This window comes from Bos mutus, chromosome 5, assembly GCF_027580195.1.
Source record: "Bos mutus isolate GX-2022 chromosome 5, NWIPB_WYAK_1.1, whole genome shotgun sequence".
Classification (NCBI taxonomy): Eukaryota; Metazoa; Chordata; class Mammalia; order Artiodactyla; family Bovidae; genus Bos; species Bos mutus.
The window spans coordinates 90,921,144-90,937,999 of record NC_091621.1 but is presented as its reverse complement, the minus strand read 5'-3'; the positions used below and the strand labels follow the sequence as shown (position 1 = coordinate 90,937,999).

Below are 16,856 nucleotides of genomic sequence, written 5' to 3'. Positions count from 1 at the left end.
CATATTACTTCCTAGGTGGCCCTAGTAGGAATCTGCCTGCCAATGCAGGAGATGCAACAGATGCAGGTTGAATCCCTGGGTCAGGAAGATCTCCTGGAGGAGGAAATGGCAACCCACTCCAGTATTCTTGCCTGGAGAATCCCATGGACGGAGGAGCCCTACAGTCCATGGGGCCACAAAGAGTTGAACACGAGCGAGCACACACACACAGATGTTACTTTCACATTAATAAGCGATTAGGGACTTTCCTGGCAGTCCAGTGGTTAAGGCTCTTTGCTAAACCAGGAGTCGGACGAGACAGCACACACACGCATGCACAGATCAGACACGACTGAGTAGGATGCACAGGTAACCTAAGATCCCCCATGTCAAGCAGCGCAGTCAAAAAAATAAGGTGGTTAAAGTGTAGAAGCTGGTTACTGTATAACTGATTACGCAGTTTTATCATGGGATACAGGAAAGTACCTCAGTATCTGGAAGGACTAAATTCAAGGGCCCTGTGAACTACTTATGAGTTACGTAAAGTTCCGGGATGGTGGAACACACCTCCTACTGTGCCCATCATGCCAGGTGGGAAGTCCTGAATTGTTCTTTCTCTTCCTTTCACTGGTGGTTTTAAAGAGATTTGGGAATACAGAGCTACAGTAATACATAATTTTTCTTTTACTTTTGAAATAAAAGCGAGGCATATTAGTTTAATTCAGTTTCACTTAGATGAAGCAGCTGTCTTGGCAGCAAGAGGTAATGCCTTACCTATAATAATTAACATTACTTTTAGAAAAATGTAACTCTGTGTCACTGCTAGGCAGACCTTTTCTCTTGGGCATTTTTTTTTTTTTTAAATAAAATTATATTTTAAAATATTAAAGAAACAAGCCAGCAATTGTAATGCCCCAGTGAATCCTGAAAATTTATTATTTGGGAGAATATCAGATATTGATCCTTTGTTTTACAGCTCATGATAATTATCAGAAAATATACATTTTGAAATGACAGTCAAAAGAAAAGAAATAATTACATATAATACAGATTACAGGTATTTTACTTGTACATAAGCAAAGCAGTACTAAAAGCATACTTATGGGTTCATAGTAGGTGAACATGGCAATTTTCTGTTTAAAGCTGCAGCAACTCAAATCCTCTTCGGGTCAATAAAGAAAGACAGATTGAGAAATACATTTAGGGCTTATCACTGCGTCTGGCTGTAAACCTATTTTTTTAACCTTTCCCCTCCCCCCATATATATATGTATATACTTTATTGCCTTTATATTTCTGCTGGTTTAATATAATTAGTATACTAAATAGTTATCTGCATTTATTTGGTTTCTAAAAATATATAAAATGCATTGGAATAGAGCTCCTGCAGCTTTCAAGCAGTCACTGTCCTGGCATCGAAAGCTTATTCTGGAAACGTAAAGCAGCAATACTGAATCAATAGTGATTGTTTTGTCTTCTCCATACAGCTGATGGCCTTCAACCCAAACTGAAAAACACTGCAGCAAACAGCATAAACATGCAACTTAAAAAAAAACTGACATAATATAAAAGTAAGACTTAACGAGCTAAATTTTAATACCATATGGACTAATAAAGACAACTTTAGGTAGAAGAGGGATGCGAGCACAGCACTGTTATTTACATATAAATTAAGGCCCAATTTTTCCAAGGCAATGTACACAGGGAACCGTCCATCTGCTCATGCCCTTTGCACACCTGAAGTCAAGAGTTTTTTTTTCCTTTTCCATGTTACTTCCTCAATCTGTTAATATAGTTCTAACTTGGAAAGGTGTTCACAGAAGTGGATTTAAATGACGTTTCTTTTCTTGAAAGGCCACTTTGCTCTTATTCACAAAGAAAATATTCTTTTAGTGCAGGTACAACACGTATTTATGTTCTGGAAGCGAGTGCTTTTTTGTTCTTCTTACACATTGTTAATATTCACATTTCACACTGTAAGTTCTGTGTTTTTACTATCTTAGTCTTGTTTTAGCTCTCATCTACAGTTAATCTGAACTACAGAAATTGATGACTAGCTCAGTGATGGCTGAGGGAATTAATTAATTGGGTAACTCCTATTAACACCAACCGAAATCTCACATATAAATTCCCCATGCATCAGGGGAAAAAAAAAAGCTAACCAAAATATTTCATCAGAAAAAAAAAGGACTGAGGCAACCCACTACAGATCATTCTCTGAGGATGACAAACACTCCAAAGGGTCAAATATACTAATAGTATTTTAAATTATCCCTTGGTAAGGAAAAAAAATCTTCTAATGTACTTAATACCTGTAGAAAATCACAATAAAACAACTTTCAGTGTAATAATAATTAAAAAAACTTATAATCTAATTTAGTATTCAGAAACTGAATATTCCCCCAGATGCAAAATTTTCTATTTAGCATTTTTGCATACCAGTGCCCACTTCCCCTCTCTGAAATATATCCAAAGATGTGGTACCTAATCTAACTCATTATATTTACAATAGATAAAAATGATCAGAAATAGACTAAGATATTTTTAAGATGTTCTAGGGAGATGAGTTTTCTTTCCTCTATTTTAAAAAAAGGCTTAGAAAAGATTTCTTAGAGATGTACTTCCAGAAGTTATATAACTGATTAAAAAGTACAGTTGCTCATTGTATTAATCAAATTCACATTTATATAATCTTCTTATCTAGGAAATAGTATTTCTATCTGTAATTAGGTCTGTGAAGATTATTTGGCAGCTTGAAAATTCAGATGAACTGTCAGGATCCGGCCAGCCTTTCTTTAAAGTTATTAGGTTAATGCTGATAATAATTGACAACAATTGAGTTGGATCCTGACTTTGTGTTTTTCATGGTATGCCCAGGCATCTTTGCAATGAAAAATTGCAAAGTCTAATATGTCTTCAGTTTAACGTTTTGATTTAAATAGAATGTAATCAATTTATAAAAATTGTTTTTCTTTGTGAATAAGATCTCAATTCTCTGAACAACAATAACAAAATGACCCAGTATAGAATGGAACCTTTTAAAAATAAGGCATATATTGGGCATACATAAACCATTATTATCAGAAAATCTACAAATTATTTTGATTTTTTAATTCTAATTTTTAAATATATATAGATATGAAATAACTATTACAAACTGAGAGCAAATGTGTATAGGTTGTGGTTATTAGGTAAGAATCATTGATTTATCAAGTTTTTTTGAAAAACAGTATAATGGCAAGGTCAACTTGATAATTCTAAGAACCCAAAGAAAATATCTTTAGTTGAGGTCTGCCATTTAGCTGGACTAGAAAAGGCAACTATGCATTATTACTTTCAGTTCAGAAGCTTCTATATATTGTCATAGCCATTCTTAAAAATTTTCACTGGAAACCTAAATATAGCAGCATTCTTAGCATTCATTAAACCAAAAATAAGTCAAATATGTTTAAAACATCCAAAGTTGCCCTCATGCATAGCGTATAACTTACATCTTTTTATTGTTACCATGGCATTAATATACTAACCCACTGTTATTCTGTTGCATGTCCATAATACAGACAATATGTTTTCCTCAGAATTAAAAACTATTTTAAATTTTAGAATAAAGTCTAAATTATATTGTACCAAATTCTGATCAGAGGGAATGTAAAAATGGCTAGGTATCTGACCACATCCATCCAGATAATCTGGTGCATCTCAGTTAGGTCAGTACTCATGGGAAGGGTGTTGACTCATTTTTGGTTTTATAAATAAGAAAATATATGCACAAAGGGAGCTTCATGTCCTGTAAAAGTCGAACTGAAAATTAATGAAAACGAACACTGAATTTAACTTTATTTCCTTAGTAAAAAGTACCTAACTCCAATCTACTTTCTGTCTAAATGACTGGAGAAATTGCAACCGTTTATAATGTACACAGTAAATTATGTGCAAGCAATAACTTATCCAGGGTGCTTTCAGCAATAGACCATACATACAAAGTGGGTTATTTTAAAAAATATATCACTTAAAGCAACCTTCCTGAAAATATCCTCAGACATCTCTAATGTGTCTATTATGGCAACTCTGAGGATCCATGAGACTAAAATAAAAGGCAGGGCAGAAACAAAACACCTCATGTTATGGGAAACCCCATGCCTGTTTGGAGAGATATTCAACAAGTATATTTTTATTCAACAGTGTCTGAAGCACTGCAAACATTTTAAACATATATATAAAATTTACTTCATGAAAATATTTCCATTTTTGTATGCGGTCATTCCTATGCTGGAAATACTGTAAAGGAAAGATTAAACTTCAGATTAAAAAGAAAACCTGAATTCTCTCACCTAATTAAGCAGTGGCTAGGATGGGTTCACAATGGCAGAGCATCCTATGACACTTGTGGAGCTGTAAATCAGCAATGCGTGGAGTCTGGCGACATGCACACAAAGTCATTATCACACGGTATATAATGTAATTCAGTCACAGGATAAGTATTAATAAAAAATATTAAAACATCAACATTCACTCATTAATTGATTACATGGAATAAATAAACTAAGTCAGTCACATATTTCTCTTCACTCTTAAGTCACGGTTTTATTTATGTATGCACACTGTATAATACTTTCCTAATGCTCTCAAAATGCTACAAATAAAAATGAAGGCTTGGCATTACAGCTGCTGGACAAAAACGTCAACACTGTGGATGTGTGAAAACACAGTTTCTTTGTTCTTTAGCATCAGTGCACAGGGTATGGCTCCAAGTGGTATGCAACTTAGGACAGAAAAAAGATACGGTGGCTTGTGAAACAGATCCTCTGTTCATCATTGGCACAAAATCAAAGGAGGAATAATCTTCACCGTCCTTGGTACCTTTACTGGATCTCCACCCTGAAGACAGGTAATGTTATACATATATGCCTTCAGGATTAAAACCAGATGAGATAGGATTCTGTAGAATACGCAGGTTACTGGGGAGCTGCCGAGAGGAGCCAGGCCGCTTCAGAGACCCGGACTGGAATGGTGCCTCTAAACAAGAAACAGAGAAAATCGTTTGATGTTTGCACCAGTGACCTGGATATGAGAAATTAGAACTCTCCCTGTTCTCAAGAACCAAGTGATACAGAGTAATGACTGCACCCCCATAGGTTCTAGGTGAGAGGACAGGCTGAGTCTGCTTGACCCTCTCAGTTGATAAAATAGTTTCCAGTCATCTGAGGAGTTCATGATCTTTTGAAAACGGTGAGCACTGTGCCTCTCTTTCTGGGTTGCTCATATCATATGCATAGGCAGATTTAGAACTGTCTTTTAAATACCAGCACAAATTAATAACAAAGACTTCTAGGAGAGGAAGAAGGGGCCTTAGGAACAGAGAGAAGTTACCACTCAATTTAATAGACCATGGCTCACACATATTTCAGGAAAAGTTTGCAAGGAAACAGTTTAAAATTAATGACAGGATATCTACCCATCTAAGTAAATAAATAACATAAATATTATTGATTCTTCCCAGAAAAAATTTTCTTTAAGTGACCCAAGAATCAGCTTTGAGTAGTAGGAGAATGTTGCAACCAAATGTAAGCAGTTTATTCAAAGTTAACAGTGAACATCAAGTTTTGAAAAAATAGTTTCTCAAATCTTACCCCTTTCTATGTCTGCATGCAAGGCCTCCACTTCAATGGGTTCCGCTGGCAGAACGGTGACTTTCGTCCCTGTCTGCTGGATAAACTGCTGGAGGTTGACTTGCCGCAGCTCTTTGGTCAACTGCTCCAATTCTTGTTCTTTGTCCTAGACGGAAGTTAAATTTTTTCTAAAATTTGAGGATTCACTATTGGCCAGCTACAGACATCCTGGTCACTGTCTACCTGCTACAGGCTTAAATGTGGGATGCTCACTTTCACAAGAGTGCTTGTAACAAACCCGGTTTATATTGACATACTGGGCCGAGGAGGTCAAGCTCACTCTGTGGCATGGGCCAAAAAATAGGCAAATAAAAGACAACAGCTTCTTCAGTTTGTGCTTTTAAATGTCATGCCTTCCTCTGCTAGGAGTACACTATGGACCTGATGAAATAAATCTATGTCTACAGACTTTCATGAATAAAATACTGGATTCCATCTATCCCAGTGTTTACAGCAATCTTGCTAAGCTCTTCATAACTGTACTTCCCCATTATCTACTTCATAATAAGTGTTAGTCAATCAGTTGTGTCTGACTCTTTGTGACCCCATGGTGTGTAGCCCATCAGGCTCCTCTGTCCATGGAATTCTCGAGGCAAGAATACTGGAATGGGTTGCCATTTCCTTCTCCAGGGGATCTTCCTGACCCAGGTATTGAACCCAGGTCTCCACATTGCAGGCAGATTCTTTACCGACTGAGCCACAAGGGAAGCCCATCTACTTGATAATATACAGCAAAATTAATAGTCATTTGGTTCATGAGATTTGGGCTCCTTGTTTTTTTTAAAACTGTTTTTAAGTTTTCATGAAATGCTTTACTGAGATTTATGTTAGAGCACAAGGAAAGCAAGATTTCCACTATGGGGTTTTTAAATCCTTGACAAGCAGGTCTGTGAACTGAAGAGCTCTAAAGTAAGAAGAACAAGCTTGGATGGCCAGAAAGCTCCAAAAGCAAGGAGAGGCATTCTGTTATTCAAATGGACTTTCTTCTCTTTCTCTCTTAGGGCACTGTTAAGGAAAAGCAGCAGGGCCTCATCTAAGCTGGGTGAGTCTGAAGAACCAGTAAGGAGGGAAGAGAAAAGAGAAAGGAGTGGTTGTTTTTTGCTACTTTGAGTGTAGGGGGTACTTGGAGATATCTGAGTAATTTGATTCTCAGATACTTTTCACAGGAAGTGGGGTTTACTAATAACAATTTTCATAAATTAGTATGTAATATCAAGGCAATATTATTCCCAAATGTACCCTTAAGTGTCTAAATAAAGGGCTGACAGAGGATGAGAATGTTGTATGGCATCACAGACTCAATGGATGTGAGTTTGAGCAAACTCCGGGAGATGGTGAAGGACAGGGAAGCCTGGTATGCTGCAGCCCATGGGGTTGCAAAAAAGTCGAACACGACTGAGCAACTGAACAGAACAGTACAATACTGACCAATCATAGGTTAACAACCTTCTATTACTGAGAAATTCCTGATTTTCCAAATTTTGGTGGTAGTTCTACCTCTTACCGTAATGAATTGCAGAGACAGGAAATCCTATCAGTTCTTCCTGAAACCTCAGCTTTCTCTGCTTGTGGAACTGTTCCTCCTCTAAAGCATCTCTTCTCAAACTCCAATGTGCACGGGTGCTATTTGGAGATGCTGTTACTAAACACAGTCTGAATTTCTAACCATTGTGCCCTGAAGCCTCACGGTTCACTCTCTGATCCATGATTATAGAGCTTCTAAGCCAGCACTGTCCAAAAAATGAGCCCCCGAACACATGTGCTACTGAGCACTTGAAAAGAGGCCAAATATGACTAAAACAGAAATTTAACTTTATTTAATATTTTTAAACAGCTTTACTGAATATTACTTAACTTCAGTTTAAATGTAAGTAGCCAGGGACTTCCCTGGCACCACAGTGGTTAAGTGTGACTTCTGTCCCTGGTATGCCTCCTGACCAAAACACTAAAAATAAATAAATAAATAAAACAGAAGCAATACTGTAACAAACTCAAAAAGGACTTTAAAAATGGTCCACATCCCCCCGCCAAAAAATCTTTAAAAAAATGTTAAGTAACCATTTTATAATCAATTGTGTCTCCTCATTTCAGCTGTTAGACACTGATACCTCTTTGCAACTCCCATAACATTTACCACCACATTGTCTTTCCAAGAATAGGCATCCAAGAAATATAAGCTGAGTGATCGTGGTCTGAGTGTGAAATATAAACGTTCCTGTATGTGCTTTAGAGATGGGAAAAAGTCAGGGAGGAACCTGCCCCTCTGGAGAGGAGAGAAGACGTGGTTAGTAACAAAGGAGAGGCGATTACATACGCAGACAGCTAGCCACACAGCCTTTGTGAACCACTTCTCGGTGATCTCTTTAGCTTTGGTTTCCCTACCGTTAAAAGGAGGAGGTCAGATTCACTACCTCCTCATTAGTGTCCACACCTGCTCTGAGGTTCTCATCGCCTGTCTCCAATTACCTAGTGCTGCCACTACCACAGTTAAGAAAGCTGCTCTCATGGAAAAGGACCTGTGGCTCCAGCTCTCATCTTTGGTTTAGTCTCCTATCTTAGCATTGTCATAAGTCACAGAAATTCTAAGAAACTTATAAACCAAGGTAGGTTTCTAACTCTAAATGTAAGGGAAAATGAATAATCATTAAAGAAGATGCCAAAAGATATTCTTTTAAACAGATTAAAAAAAAAACCATTCTTTTTATAAAAAGGTTCTTACCTGTAATCGTTTGGTGGCTTGGCCAAGAGATCTTTCCACAGCTTTAATACCATTTTCCAGCCTTAGACTCTGCTGGCCTTGAATGTCAATTTCCCCTCTGACCTTACCGATCTTGCCTTTAACCTCTTCTTCATTTACTTGTGCCTCTTGGACTTCCCGTTGCAATTTTTCTGCTTCAAGACCACTTTCCATAGTCTGAATTTGAGCCAAATAGTCCTTTAACTTGCTTTCACATTCTGTTATTTTCTGTCTTATTTCTTGAAGTTGATCTTTCAGCTGTTTTTCATTTTCCTGTTCAATCTGTAATTCATTTTCCCAAAACTCTTCCTCTTCAATTTCTACATCATTTCTTTTGATCTTTTGCTCCAGGCGGACTATCTCCTCTTCAAGGTTAGAATTATATTTTTGCTCCCAAAATCGTATTTCTATTTCATTTGATTCTAGCTCTTTCTCAATGGATTGGAGCTTCTCCGTCTGCAAACGGATCAGCTTCTTCAACTCATCTGCGGTTGTTTTGCAGTTATTCAGCACCTTTTGCTTAAATTCAGTTTCTTTACCTTTTCCAAAAATGTCCATTAATCCTTTGGCACCTCCTGTAAATGTTAATGATTTCCTTTTAGGTTCTCTCCTTTTGATTGTTTTGTCAATCTGAGGCCTCAGTTTAGCTAAGGGGGGCAAACTCTGCCTGTACAAAGTCCTTTCAGGAACTCGAGCCACACTGTCCGACGTGGGTCGCTCACTGAGAGATGGCCCTGTGCGACGTAAGATCAGCTGTACGTCGCTAGCATACTGCCCCCACTTGTTTAAGGATATGATAGGGTTTTCATGAGGTGCTAGGTGCCTTTCAGTATCTCTCCACTTTTCTATAAGCGTGTACCTTCCAGTTCGACCTAGATAAAAAAGACAAAAATAAATTTTCAAGATGAGATATGTAATAGCTAAAATAATGCCTCCAAACAGAGGACCTATTGGATAATTGTGTTTTCTCAGTAAGTATCACATTCCAGTCTATGATGCCTTTAAAAACTTCACTCGAAGATACTGAACTCCTTAAGATATGTAACACATAAAATATGGGATGTGAATTGCATATACCCTTCAGACTTGCTTTAGAAAATCATCTTTATACTTTAAACCTCAATGAGAATCTTAACCTATCTTCCTATCTGACTGCCCCGACCTCGTTTGGGGCAAGACCTCCTGTTGAAACTAAGGAGATCACTAGAGAGTTCTGCTGGAAGCCAGGACCTGGTTCCAGGAACCAGGAAGGACTTCAGAACTCGAGCAAATGTCTACTTGGTGAATCCCGCTAATTTCCCTGCACATCAGGACTTGGGAAGCTTGGGGCCCCTGTTTCTCCTCCTGAAGGGAGACATGGAGCCAATGGAGCACCTGCTACTCAGCTAACAGGCATTGGACAGGCCTTTCCTCTGCCCTCACCTTCCTGTACACCTGTGGCAAATAAAAAAAAAAATCACCTCAATGCAAACAACCCTTCAAAACAATTTCATATAAAAAGTGGGACCTGAAGAGAAGTCCTGTTCACTTTTGATAAATAATAACTTCAAAGAGTCTTTAAAAAAAAATTAACAAGGCAGAATGATACTATTAAAGAACAAAAATAGAATAAAATTATATTTATACTAAAATATACTGAATATAACAGTAATTATGGAAGATAAACATTCAGAAGACTTTCTGTCACTAGTTTGAATACACTTCCTAAATATTTCCATTTAAGATGTGTGGGTCAGATGGATATTAATTTGTGAAAAATGTCCATTAGACATCTGAAACTAATGTTATATATCAATGAAAGTGAAAGTTGCACAGTCATGTCTGACTCTTTACAAGCCCATCAACTGTAGCCTGCCAGGCTCCTCTGTCCATGGAATTCTCCAGGCCAGACTACTGGAGTGGGTAGCCATTCCTTTCTCCAGGGGAATGTTCCCAACCCAGGGATCGAACTCAGGTCTCCCTGAGCAACCGGGGAAGCCCCTATATATTAATGATATCTCAATTTTAAAAAGTATCCATTAATAGTTAATATTATTACCAGAAAACCTCACCCTGCCATCTAGCAATTATAATACTGGCATATACAGCTACAGATTTATTTTTTGTGTTTTCTTTTTTAATTTCATGAACTTCTGGACCAGTAGCAGTATTTCCTCAACTACTGGTCCAATAAATGGAAATCTGGATATGTCACATATGAACATCCACATATGCAATTCAAAAGCTGAAAAATGACATTGCTCTAAGTATATGTGTATGATCTTCTTTAAGGAAACCTGAATTTTGGATGCAGCTGAAAACTTGGAAGATTTGAAAGCAAACAGACTGGAGTTTTAATTTTGGGTAAATTACTGAATGGATGAGCAGCATTCCTTCACTTCTACAATGGAGAGGGCAGGAGCACCTCACAGGTTCTGACAGTCAGTGTGTGTGTCCAACTCTTTGCGACCCCATGGACTGCAGCCCGCCAGGTTCCTCTATCCATGGGATTTTCCAGGCAAGAATACTGGAGCAGGTTGCATTTCCTACTCCAGGGGACCTTCCCAACCCAGGGATCGAACCCACGTCTCTGTGCCTCCTGCACCGGCAGGCGGATTCTTTATCACTGGCGTCATTAGTTGTTACTATTATCGAAATACCTGGGCAAACAAGGAGACTGAAATGTCTTTGCACCCTGGATTTGGCTTTCTGGAATAAAAATGTTCTAAGATTTTCAGGTTAAAAATGACTGTAATTACCCACAGAAAAACCACATGACCAATCTTCAAGGTTACACTCGCCCCACATGCATGCACTGCTTCAAAGCGCACAGCACTGTGTGTTCCTGGCTCCGGTGTCTGTCAGCGACTCTTATTTAGGATCTCTCTCCTGCCACCTGGACCCCATGTCCTCACCAGTCTATACGAAGGGTTAGACAAGACCAGTAGAATGTTCTCTAATCCTACCAGGCCATGAAGCGTCTTTAAAAAGAAAACTGAATAATTACACTGTATGAACGAAATTAAAAAATTTAAGGCCTGTAACTGAGTCATAATTATATATAAAGCTGATTCTTCCAATGCTTAATGGTACTGCTACTCCATGAGAATGCCTTGGTAGATTATTTAATATTACTTTTACTGCCAGCTTTTCCTTTCTCTTAAATAATGCATATTTAGTGCAATTACGCAAAAAAAAAAAAAAAAAAAAGCAACATAAAAAAGCTTTTTAAGAGGTAAATGAATTAATACTTTGATTTTATTATAGAAATTGGGTTTTAGATAGTTTATGTAAGAGTTAAATCCCATAATCATTGTTTTTAATACCTATTCTTGGCAAGGTCTTACAGAATCTGAATACTTCATTTAGACAGATTCCAATTCTTCCTGCAGAACTCCTTTTAGTGCAGTTTATTAAATGGATACATTTAGTTCTACCTTGTATACTATCTCAATGTAGCCTAAGACAAATAAAAAGGAATATCTATCTATCTGTGGCATTTGTAGTTTAAAGCTTTTGGCTACCTGGGTCTGAATGCTATAATCTGTAATGAAAAATAAAATACTGGCTACACTTTAGAAGAGTTGAAGCAATTGAGTATAATCCCAAGAATCATTAACTTCATATAATGAGGAAAATCACAAAGAGATTTTAGTGCATTAGGGGAATCTCATTGTATGAGTGACATCATTAAAAGGAGTAACAAATGACTTTTCACCTAATTTAAAGCGGAATACATGACTATGAAGTAATATGAAGTTTTAGAAATATATACCCAAATATATACTCAAATATTCAAATATGAGTCATCCAGAAGCATTATGCCCTTATTTCAACCATTTAAAAAGAGTGGCAACTATTGTTTTAGAAACAATTTTAGGAAATTTCTTAGAGACAAAAAGTAAAATCATTTAAAAGTGTCACATCTTATTATTTATTCAACAAATATACACTGAACAGACATTTATCAGAAATAGTGTCAGGCCATGAGAATATATTCAATTAAACACCCTGATTATAAATGCTCTGCAGAAATTTTAGTTTTAACTGACATTTGATTTTTTCTCCAGTATCAAATTCTCCTTACTCCAAATATGAATAATGTATGTTCTTCAAAAGAACATGACAGAGACCTAGTACTGATTTCTTATGAATTTAATGCTAACATATCCTCCTGTTTCTGGACATATTATAAGTAATTTCAGTTAACATCGGACTTATTCTATATCTGTAGTGAAAAATCTATGCTGTCTGACTCAGTTTTTCTGACAATACTTTGCCCCTTGAGTTATAAACATTTTGAAATTAGTTAGTGAACCTAATTAATTCATTCCGTAACGGTTTAGAATTCTTACAATAAACATTGCTCTGTAACAGAACTTATATTGTATCATATATATAAATACATACACACACACATATTCACATATGGTCTCTTCCCTGGTGGCTCAGGTGGTACAGAATCTGCCTGCAATGCTGGAGACCTGGGTTCAATCCCTGGGTTGGGAAGACCCTCTGGAGAAGGGAATGGCACCCCCATGGGATTTCCCAGGCAAGAAAACTGGAGTGGGTTGCTTCACAGAGGGATCTTCCTGACCCAGGAATCAAACCTGAGTCTCTTGCACTGGAAGGCGGATTATATACATATATATATAATATATATTATATAAATTCCCTAGTGATATATGCAAGTATTCTGCAAATTTGTCAGTCATTTTCTATAGGTCCTGCATGCAGCTATTAAGGTAACTTACCATAGAGTATTTCTTATGATGACAGTGACACAGTATAACCTGGCAGCTAGCTGTGCTTTCAACACATTGTTATTCATTCACAGTATATCTTTCCAGTGTGTTGATGAGACTATCACATAATCACAGAATTATTGCATATTAATTTAGGACTTACTTAGGGTTTTATTACAAACTTACTACCATTAAAAATAATGAACATTTATTGATTTCATAATGATTAACATTGAGTATGTCCCCTATATGCTAGGCTTTGTGTTGGTTACTTTACATAAATAGTATTAACCAAAATAACAGCTAACACATCAATATAAACCACTAAGTTTTGGGGGATTGTTTATTAATGCAGCGTAATCTTACCCATCCTGACTGATGCATGTTGTGAATTACATGTGTTCCCATTCGTTAAAATCTTTTAGGGATGTGGAAAATATAGAAGATACTTAGAATTATGGCTGATACACTATACTATTGCTATAAATATAAAAACTGTAAAAGATGATCTTGGTTATAAAAAAGCCATATATTTTACTACTAAGGATTTTTAGTTTTTGCTTCAATGTAATTCAGTCGGTAACTATATTTTCTAACAGTTGTCCACTGGGATTATAGAGGATATAAATAACGCAGTATAACAGTAGTTAACAGTGGGGTTCTTGAACCAGACTTCTGGTTTGATCCCAGGATGCTCCTTACCAGCTACTGGAGCTTGGGCAAGTCATTTAAGATCTCTGTGCCTTGCTCCATCACCTCCAAAACAGGGGTCAAACAGGGCTCTTCTCATAAGACTGTTGTGAGGATTAAATGATGTGGAAAATTTAATTCCCAATTCAGTAGTGAAAAGTGAGACTTTAACTATGAAGCTTTATGGAGAGTGAAATCTTTTTTTTAAAGCTCATCTGTAGGTACACAGAAAGCACTGCTTGTAATGTTTACTTCTAGGAAGCAAGGTCATGAGCGATTCTTTTACCTTCCCTGTGTTTTGCTAAATTTCAAAACAGTCTACAATAGATAGTGCCACTTTGTAAGCAGATACAAAATCAACCAATTCATAATTTTCTAGAATTGATCATTTATATATGAAATTAAGAGTTAAATGTGATACATTATTTTCTTGACCTTCTCAAGGATCATATAACCTTACGGATGAATAGGACATTAGGTGGTCACCAAGTTCAGTCTGTACTGTACAGTTCAGCCTGCACCAATTTCAACCAAGTTCACAGAGCCTTTAAAAAATTCATTCATTTATTCTCAAGTATGTATGAGTGTCTACTACATGGTTTTAAGCTATGGCAATAAGGAATAAGCAAACAGTGGCAGGCAATACACAGCACATGGATGAATGAATGTAGGTCTACTGTCTGTTAACCAACAGCTTTAAGGTCAGATATGCTAAAAATTAAGAATTTTTTGGATGACAGAAAGGTAGCAGAGTGCTATCCTGCAAGTCCACAGTCAAACATATTGAAAATTCTTAAGTAAAATATATCAATTTCATGCCAAATTGAATAAATATAGATTAAAAACAGCCTCAGCTTCATATCAAATCAGACCAGTTTTTACTCCCAAATGAGTTCAAGGTATACAGGTATGGCTAACAAACTAACTATGATTAAATTTTCGGGTTTCAGAATTTTTTAGGTTTCAAAAATGTGGATAATGGATTGTGGCCTATAGGTAATGTATCGGGGTACAACAGAGAAAAATAAGAGTACAGCAGATGGGGAGTATGCGCATGTGTGTGGCTATGTGTGCGCAGGTGTGCATGGATGGGCAATCAGGGAGGGGCTCCGGGATAAGATGGCATTTAAGAGACCTACTTCAAAGCTTTTGCATAGCAAATGAAACAGAAACAAAATGAAAAGCAACCCACAAATTGGGAGAATATATTTGCACATGATGTGACCGAGAAGGGATTAATTTCCAAAAGTTACAAACAGCTCATGATGCTTAACAGCATCAAAACAAACAACCCAGTCAACAAGCGGGCAGAAGATCTAAACAGACATTTCTCCAAAGAACATATACGATAGGTACATGAAAGGTGTTTCATATGGCTAATGATTAGAGAAATGCAAATCAAAACTACAAGGAGATATCACTTCACACCAGTCAGAATAACTATCATCAAAAAATCCACAAATAATAAATGATGGAGAGGTTGTAGAAAGAAGGGAACCCTCCCACCCTGTTGGGGGGTATGTAAATTGGTACTCACACTCTGGAGAACAGTATGGAGATTCCTTAAAAAACTAAACAGAGAGCTACCATATGACCCTGCACTCCCACTCCTGGGCATATATCTGGAGAAAAACATGATCTAAAAGGATACATGCACCCCAGTGTTCACTGCCGCACTGTTTACATTAGCCAAGACAAGGAAGCAACCTAAATGTCCACTGACAGAGGAATGGATAAGGAAGATGTGGTACGTGTATATAATGGAATATTACTCAGCCATTAAAATGAAATAATGCCTCTTGCAGCAACATGGATATACTAGAGATTGCCATACTGAAAGAAGTAAGTCAGAGAAGGAGAAATATCCTATGACAACTCTTATACATAGAATCTAAAAAGAAATGATACAATTGTACATACTGTTATATTTAAAATGAATAACCAACAAGAACCTACTTACTGTATAGCTCAGGGAACTCTGCTCAATGTTATGTGGCAGCCTGGATGGGAGGGGAGCTTGGGGGAGAATGGATACATGTATATATTTGGCTGAGTCCCTTTGCTGTTCACCTGAAACTATTACAACATTGCTAATCAGCTGTGAAAGTGAAAGTCGCTCAGTTGTGTCCGACTCTTTGCAATCCCATGGAATTCTGCAGGCCAGAATACTGGAGTGGGTAGCCTTTCCCTCCTCTAGGGGATCTTCCCAACCCAGGGATCGAACTGGGTCTCCTGCATTGCAGGTGGATTCTTTACCAACTGAGCTATATTCCAATACAAAATAAAAAGTTAAAAGAAAAAGACCCAGTGCTAGCCAAAAATAAATAAGTAAATACAATTATTAAAAAATATTTTTAAAAAGATGACATTTAAGCAGTGAGCCAAGGAAGTGAATTTGGAAGATATCTGGGTGCACAGTATTCTCAGCAGGGAGAGGAACAGATACAAAGACTAAGGCAGAAATGTCTGATATATTTAAGAGGAAAGCAATCAACAGTGAGTGAGATTGTGGGCAGAGCAGGGATTCTTATAGGGTGCTGAAGACCAGTGCATGGACTTTAAATTTTTCTGAGTGAGTCTGGTGACTATTAAAGGGTTTTGAGCAGAACACTGATGATAATGTGCATTTTCAAAGTATTACTTTAAATAAATCTGTTGAGAATAGGCTGGAGGGGATCAGAATGATACAGGGAATGAGCTGGAAAGCCACTGCAAAAATCTGAGTGAGTCATGATGGTGGCTTATATCAAGCGTTAGTGGCTATGGGGAGGAGCAACATGATTCTGGATATACACTGAAGGTAGTGTGGGCAGGACTTGTTGATGGATTAGTTATAAGGTACTAGAGCAGGAAAAGAATCAAAGATTAATACAAATTTTATTTGTATTTATTTAATTAATACAAATTAAATACAAAATTTATTAATACAATTAATAAAAATTGTAATCAATACAATTAATACAAATAATCAAAGATAATACAAAGATTTTAGATCTAATCAATTAAAGTGTTACTGGTCTGCAATTCTGGGCTCAGCCCCTCGTCTCTGAGGTGTGGG

At 37.0% G+C, this 16,856-nt stretch overlaps 1 protein-coding gene across 9 annotated transcripts in view; it reads right to left on the bottom strand.

Annotated features, from left to right (window-relative positions):
• Nucleotides 1–889: 889 nt before the first annotated feature.
• Nucleotides 890–16,856, bottom strand: part of RASSF8 (Ras association domain family member 8) — a 137,919-nt gene continuing 121,952 nt past the window's right edge. For all 9 annotated transcript variants that reach the window (XM_070371225.1, XM_070371222.1, XM_070371226.1 and 6 more), the window contains 3 exons: nucleotides 8,367–9,256; nucleotides 5,609–5,753; nucleotides 890–4,994 (listed from right to left, as the gene is read on the bottom strand). In XM_070371225.1, coding sequence (XP_070227326.1) covers nucleotides 4,873–4,994; nucleotides 5,609–5,753; nucleotides 8,367–9,256 — 1,157 coding nt within the window. In that variant the 3' untranslated portion in view covers nucleotides 890–4,872. The remainder of the gene's footprint in view (nucleotides 4,995–5,608; nucleotides 5,754–8,366; nucleotides 9,257–16,856) is intronic.